At 31.4% G+C, this 7,163-nt stretch overlaps 1 protein-coding gene across 1 annotated transcript; it reads left to right on the top strand.

Moving 5' to 3' along the window:
* The first annotated feature begins 981 nt into the window (after positions 1–981).
* LOC113691717 (beta-glucosidase 12-like) lies at positions 982–6,568 on the top strand. The gene is made up of 13 exons (XM_027210003.2): positions 982–1,175; positions 1,364–1,433; positions 2,042–2,100; positions 2,879–2,954; positions 3,370–3,447; positions 3,537–3,624; positions 3,842–4,094; positions 4,238–4,353; positions 5,081–5,301; positions 5,499–5,530; positions 5,632–5,734; positions 5,990–6,098; positions 6,262–6,568. The coding sequence occupies exons 1-13, from the start codon at positions 1,050–1,052 to the stop codon at positions 6,428–6,430; spliced, it is 1,500 nt and encodes a 499-aa protein (XP_027065804.2). The 5' UTR covers positions 982–1,049; the 3' UTR covers positions 6,431–6,568.
* Positions 6,569–7,163: the final 595 nt, after the last annotated feature.

Raw genomic sequence — 7,163 nt, 5'->3', positions numbered from 1 at the left:
TACCTCCCTTGATATAACACTTTGGTAACTAAATCTTAAAATAAGGTACAAAATTTAATAATTATCCTAAAATGTGCTTATCTTATAAAGTTTAATTCATTTTTCTAAACAATTGTAAAGCAATTTGATATAATTATTTTGAAAAAAAGGAGTCTCAAATTTTTTATGACAATATTTGTTATTTAATAATCAACTATAACAATAAATCTTTTACTATGATAAGCTATTTTTTATAATGCTTTATTGGGATTATAGATTCTTTTTAAGATAGAGAAGAAAGTGTTATCTTGTGTTTTTTAAATTTATGGACTATTTTTTTTAATAAAAGTTTGTGGACTAGTTTAGTGATAGAACTACCATAGTTTGGTAGTGATTTTGGGCCATTTGTTTTTAATTATTGTTGATTTATTCTTGATTTTGATACAAAAAAGAGTTAAAAAAAATTGGATGATATTAAAAATCATAAAAAAATTACTAGTTTAACGTTTGATCTGAATAGATATTAGCGATAACATTGATAGTTCTTCTATACTTCTAATCTTCTATAAGAGAAATGAATAAGAATGAAAAAGGAAAAAAATTATAAAATCCATCCTTTGTATAAAACATGGCGACAAGAGAGTTTGATTAAAATATTAAGATTAGTATTACCATTTTAAATGGGTTAGGGAGGTAGGTGTAATTTTTAAAACCTTAAGGGAGCCACATGCAATTATCAAAAACCTCAAGGGAGGTTTCTGAAATTATCCCTAAAATTTATAGTTGTCTGTAGTGTATATATAGTTGGTGCCTCGTAAACTTTACAGAGCATATTTTTCTTATGTACATTGTATAACTGAGCTAGAGAAACAAGGTAAATGTTAAGTAATAAACACCATACTATTGACACATATCATTATTTTGGTGTTATTAGTTTTGGATCCTTGATTGATACAGGATTGATCTTTCAGGTAAAAAGAAGAAAGAAAATCATGGGTCGTATGATTTTAGCACTTTTGGTTCTTGCAATTTTCCTTGGTGATGGATTTGTTGTGCCACGAGTTAATGGGATGCTGGATGATATTGATCATAGTAATTATAACAACCGTTTGTCTCCAACTTATCATGTAGACAAGTTCAACCGCAGCAGTTTTCCGCCTGGATTTATATTTGGTGCAGCATCCGCAGCTTATCAGGTGACCAAAGATTTTGATCCTTCAATTTTTGTACCGTTTCTTGTTTTTTTTTTGTTTTTTTTTCTCCAGTGGAGGAGAGATGAGATTTAAGAAATGAGAAAAAAGGAGGAGATTTTAATCCAAGATCTCTAGGTCTTGAACTCTCCACCTTAGCCATTGGAAGTTAAAAAATTGTTTTTTTTGGGCAGGTTGAAGGTGGATGGAATGCAGATGGAAAAGGCCCCAGTATTTGGGATACTTTCACCCATAAGTATCCAGGTATACTACACTCAAGAAATATTCTGAAAATTTACACTAAAAGATAGCAAAATAAGTTTTCCGGTTGAACAATCAAAAACAGATTTTCAAAAATCTGAAGAAAATTGTAATATGGTCCGATTTTGTATACAAATTTTCTGAACAATCAATGAAGTGGGTTGGTTAAAGTATTTCCTGTCTCTGAATTTTATGGTCTGATTACTTGCTTTTATTTAGTCTCCAGAAAAATTTTCTATTTGCCTCATGAAACCTTTTTTTTTTGTACTATGATAATGATGCTAGCTCCATGTTTTTGAGAAAATAGTAAGCCTTTCATAATATTCATCTTCTATTATAAATCGGTGAAGTTATCAACTCTTTTTTCCGTTTTATTTTCAATAATTTCACTACAAATTTTCAACTCTTTACAATAAATATGTGTATATGTTTTCACGAGTTTTCCGTAGGTTTGTTGATGCTTTCTTTTGACGGTATATTCACTAACATTTTTGTTAGTTATGATGAAACTTTTGGGCACTATTTAGTTTCAATTTTTTCAACTAGCATGAAATAGAAAATTTTGGATTACACGTTCAAGAATTATTTTTCTTAATTCTATTAAATTGCAGAAAAAATTCAAGACCATAGTACTGGAGATGTGGCAGCGGACTCCTACCATCGTTATAAGGTAAGGGCAATTCAACATGGAGTATTGTTTTTCTCTCCAATAGCAATCGTTTTACTCATGTCATTATTCTTCATTCACTGAATATATTTATTTTGTCATTTGATTTGTATGAAACAATTCCAGGATCTGAAGTGAAATTGTTTAGTACTACAACAAAATTGTCAAATGGGAAAACTTTAGTTGATCTAATGTTGATTTTTGAGTATCATTCAAAAAAAAGGTGCCCAAAATATATGAATGGTTTTCATTTTTTTTTTTGTATCTTATTTGAACTTATGTAATGAAGAGAAGCATAGTTCACCACCCAATTATCCAAAAGGTATTTACATTGTCATTGTGAACTTATTCGCTTTTAATGAAACTATTGGTTTTTTTTTTTTTTTTTTGCTTTTGAAACTAGTGGTATTTACAGGCTCTATGTGTTTAATTAATTACGTGCTCATGAGCCACAAAGTACCTCTTAAAATTAGCTAAGCTTCATGTACTTTAAGATTACTCCTTTATACTGGATTCTTATGTTCTTGAAAATCAATAAATAGCATTTTTTTTTAATAGATAGCATGTTAAAACTATGGGAAATCAAAGATTTTTTTGTAAGGGAATTTTAGGGATAACATAAACTCAAATCAATGATCAAAGGCTAATCTCATTAACTTTAAGAAATATATCTAGTTTTGCTCGCGTAAGAAAATTTTGCACCATTAGCCCCATGACAGTAATCTAAACAACGGTAGTTTATTTCCTTTTTAAATCTCATGTTTTTGCAATGCCCAAACAGGAAGATGTTGAGCTATTGAAGGGAATGAACATGGATGCTTATCGCTTCTCAATTTCATGGCCTAGAGTATTACCAAGTAAGGGTTTACTTACTTGCATTTCTTAAACAGACACCAAGAGTATTTGGCAAATTTCTTCAAACAAAATGTTAAAAACTAAAATCATCCCACAAATGAGAGAATTTCTTCAAATACTGAGGGATTGTGGCAACCATAGATGGAGAACAAGTGCCAAAATTCTGTCATTTGAGGGTTGATTTTAGTTTTTAACATTATTTGAAGAAATTTGCCAGAGTATTTCCTTGTTAATGGTAACTTCAAGGGAATAGAGAGGAGAGAAATTGATATAATGTCTGCAATATGAGTAGCAATTATCAAAAATTAAGATTACTAACATCGTCAATTGTTTGTAGATTATTTGGAAAATTGAAAAATTGACAATGATATATATATATATATTAACGTTTCCATTGCTTACTTTCACTATTTAAAGGTGGAAAAATTTCTGGAGGTGTGAATGAGAAAGGAATTGAGTACTACAACAATCTCATAAATCATCTTCTAGCCAATGGCAAGTCTACTTCAGCTATCATCAATACTCTGATCATCTTATTAAACCAATAAAATCTTGGCGTTAGCTTTTTTTGTTAATGCGTGCAGGTATAAAGCCAGTTGTTACTCTTTTCCACTGGGATCTTCCTCAAGCATTGGAAGACGAATATGGAGGATTTTTGAGTGATAAAATTATGTAAGTACTCTTTTAACTTTGATTTTTTGAAAATGAATCAAATCCCTTCAAAACTTCCTCACCACTAAGTAGACAAATAAATCACCAAAATTATTAAGCAATAAATAAAAGTAACAAAATAAAGACAATAAAGACAATAACTAAAAATACAACCAAAGGTTTATAAGTGATTCTATAGTGAAGAAGGACAATAATTAGTTTACAAACTTAATTGCAGACATGATTTCCATGGCTACGCAAACCTTTGCTTTGAGAAATTCGGTGATCGAGTAAAACAATGGATCACATTGAACGAGCCATGGTCATTTTCACAAGGCTATGATGGTGGGGGTTCTGCCCCAAATCGATGTTCTTCTTGGTTGAACAACAGCTGCGTCGCTGGAGATTCGGGCACTGAACCATATTTGGTGATGCACCACCAGCTTCTTGCACATGCTCATGCAGTAAGATTGTACAGGACAAAGTATCAGGTAAGCTACTAATGTTTCATGCTAGAACTTGAATGAAATATTTGAATGCTCTAAAATTTGAATAATATTGTCAACCGTGTGTAATTTTTTTTTTCTGCTAATCAATAGTCTGTTAATGAGTTTGTATATTGATGGTGACTTAGGATCATCAAAAAGGAATAATTGGAATTGCGCTTGTTGGTCCTTGGTTCGTTCCTTTCTCTAACTCATTGGCGGACAAACATGCTGCCCTTCGTGCCATGGACTTCCAACTTGGGTGGTAAGTATTTAGTGCTCTATATTGGAATGCAAGTCTTGATTTTTCCTTTGTTTAGTGAAATAGGAAAAAGTTACAAGATAAGTTTTCAAAAGGATGTAAAACATGCATTAAAAAAAGAATTAATCTTTCCTACACTGACAGTGTATATACTGTCAGTATTGAATGAATGATAACTATACAAATTTTAAATGTGAAATCCATTTTTCGCACATATATTATAAATCTAATAGTGATAGCGGCGTATATACTGTCAGTATACATAATATTTACTCTTAAAAAAATTGTTCTAGTAGAGATGGTAAGGAGATTTGAATCGAGCACATTGGTCCAAAACATGCTTTAGTAATAGGCAAAACAATTTATAATTTGGGTTCCATTTGTATGTTGGAAATAGTCTATCTTTTAAATTGAGTAAGCAATACCGGCACTAATTAAAGTCTTTGTTTATGGTACTCTATATTATTATACAACAAAAAACAAAGGGATCGAGCACCGTTATGGAAGTCTGATTGCAAATTTCATTACTTTTGTTTTTTTTTTTTTTCTATTTTTGTTATTACTTTTGCATGTTTTCATATCAAAAGTTAAACGTGCGAACCACAATATTAAGTAGAAAACATTCTCAAAAAAGTCATCCTAACTCTCTTCTCATTTTTCTCATTGATTTGCCAAATTATTACCTTCTTTCACAACTTTATGAACTTCGTGAATAATTGGATATTTTCAGGAATTTGGACCCGTTGGGCTTTGGTAAATATCCCAAATCAATGAGAACCCTTGTCAAGGATCGTCTTCCAAAATTCACCGAAGAGCAGTCCGACTTAGTAAAAGGGTCGTTCGACTTTCTTGGCTTGAACTACTATACTGCAAATTATGCCAAGGATGCAAGCGGCGTGAAGATCTCAAATCCTAGATACTCTACTGATTCTCAAGCTAATTCCACCATAGGTATTTTGTCACTAATTAAGTTTTTTGGCAACAAATTCTTTTTGGTCCCGAAATTATGAATTACATATACTTTCATGAAAAATGTTCATTTTCTGTAGAATAAATGACACTAAACACACTTATTATTGTGTTGAACTACTCATATATAATAATCATATATTGCTTCTTCTTACTAATCCGGAATAATATTGGAACAGCTATGCGCCACGGGAAGCCAATAGGACAACAGGTTTGTATAAAATGTTCAACTTTATATGTTAAATTTTTGTCCATTTTATTAATGAAATGATATTTTTGTCAATAATTTATAATGCACAAATTTGAATGCAGGCTGGGTCAAGTTGGCTGCGCATTTATCCCAAAGGGATCTGGAGGCTCTTAAGATACGTAAGGGCTAGATATCAAGATCCAATAATCTACATAACAGAAAATGGTAATCATCTTTAATTAAATACACGTATATTTTTTCAGATTAATTCTATTCTGTGTATCATATGAAAATTGACTTTGTATCCAAGTCTACGTTTCCAGTACATGTACCAAAAGGTCACTTAAAAATTTCTATGGCCTATTAATCATTTGGTACAAAAATCTAGACAATTTAATAACTAAAATTTCTGTTACAAGCAAAGAAATTTAACTCATTAGTTATGTCTCGGCATCTATATGACTAGAATTGTTTTTTCAGGTGTTGATGACAAGGACGATCCCAGTGTGCCACTAAAAGAAGCCCTTAAAGATTCATTCAGGATAAGATACTACCACGATCATCTTTCTTTCCTTCACAGAGCTATCCGGTAAGTATTTGTAACACAGGGAAAAACAACAAAATGAAAGTAAAGAAAGTGAAATTCAATATTAATTCCATTATATTTCTTCCTCCTCATAAAATTTTGCATATGTAAAAATTTTTTATTTCTAACTTGGAAACTGTTCATGTATTACCTTCATATTGTGCAGGGCTGGTGCTAAAGTGAAAGGATTCTTTGGATGGGCAGTAATTGACAACCTTGAATGGGGTAATGGATACACTGTTCGCTTTGGCCTCAATTATGTAGATTTTAAAAATGGGACGAAAAGATACCCAAAACTCTCAGCAAAATGGTTCCAGAAGTTCCTTCAAAAGTAAATGTTAGTATTAGATCTAGTTTTAGTCCTGACCAATTGTGACAATCGCTGGAACAAATTATTAGACATGCCTTGACATTTGTTACATTTACATTTACATGTGATAAATGTACAGTCAATCACTAGGTCTAGTCTTGGTCCTGACCATTTTTGTGTTTGAATTTCTGTCCATATTATTTAGTAAATGATATAATTATCAGTAGTTATTTGTTATTTTATTAGTTGTTAAAACGTTCTGGTCCCTTAATAAGATAAGATACGGATAGCTTTGAAACTGATGTTTCTTTTTCACTGAACTATTTGTTTAAGCAATATTAGGAAAATAAAAAAGAAAAAAAAACTTTGCCTGAAATTCCGTTCTACCCTAGCCTCTCGGCTATAACTGGATCTTGCATTGTTTTTGTGAGTTATCTTCCAATTGCCTCCCTAAGTACCAAAATACGTTGATGACGTTACAAATAGAATTACTCATAAAAAAATTGTCACAAATTAAAAGTCAACATTATGCATTAGCTTCAGAAACTTCTTGAGATCGAGAAGCATTATCAGCTATTGAAACTCATTACTTGGGAAAAAAAAAAAAGAAGAAGTGCAATTACAGCAGTTGGTCTTTCTATCTTCAATGGATCCGCTATGTTTCTCCTCTTTTATCTTCTCCTTAATTCTTCCCCATTTTGGCTAACGAAAGCTCAGATCCAATAAGCTTCAATTGTTGTCTTTGGAGGATCCTAGTT

Source organism: Coffea arabica, chromosome 1e (assembly GCF_036785885.1).
Source record: "Coffea arabica cultivar ET-39 chromosome 1e, Coffea Arabica ET-39 HiFi, whole genome shotgun sequence".
NCBI lineage: Eukaryota > Viridiplantae > Streptophyta > Magnoliopsida > Gentianales > Rubiaceae > Coffea > Coffea arabica.
Note: the sequence above shows the minus strand (reverse complement) of the source record. Positions and strands in the feature narration are given on the sequence as shown.

Coding starts and splice junctions, on each gene's coding strand:
- LOC113691717 (XM_027210003.2), top strand. CDS start 1,050: ATGCTGGATGATATTGATCATAGTAATTATAACAACCGTTTGTCTCCA. Junction 5,531..5,631: donor GGAAGCCAATAGGACAACAG/GTTTGTATAAAA, acceptor ATTTGAATGCAG/GCTGGGTCAAGTTGGCTGCG. Junction 5,735..5,989: donor AATCTACATAACAGAAAATG/GTAATCATCTTT, acceptor TTGTTTTTTCAG/GTGTTGATGACAAGGACGAT.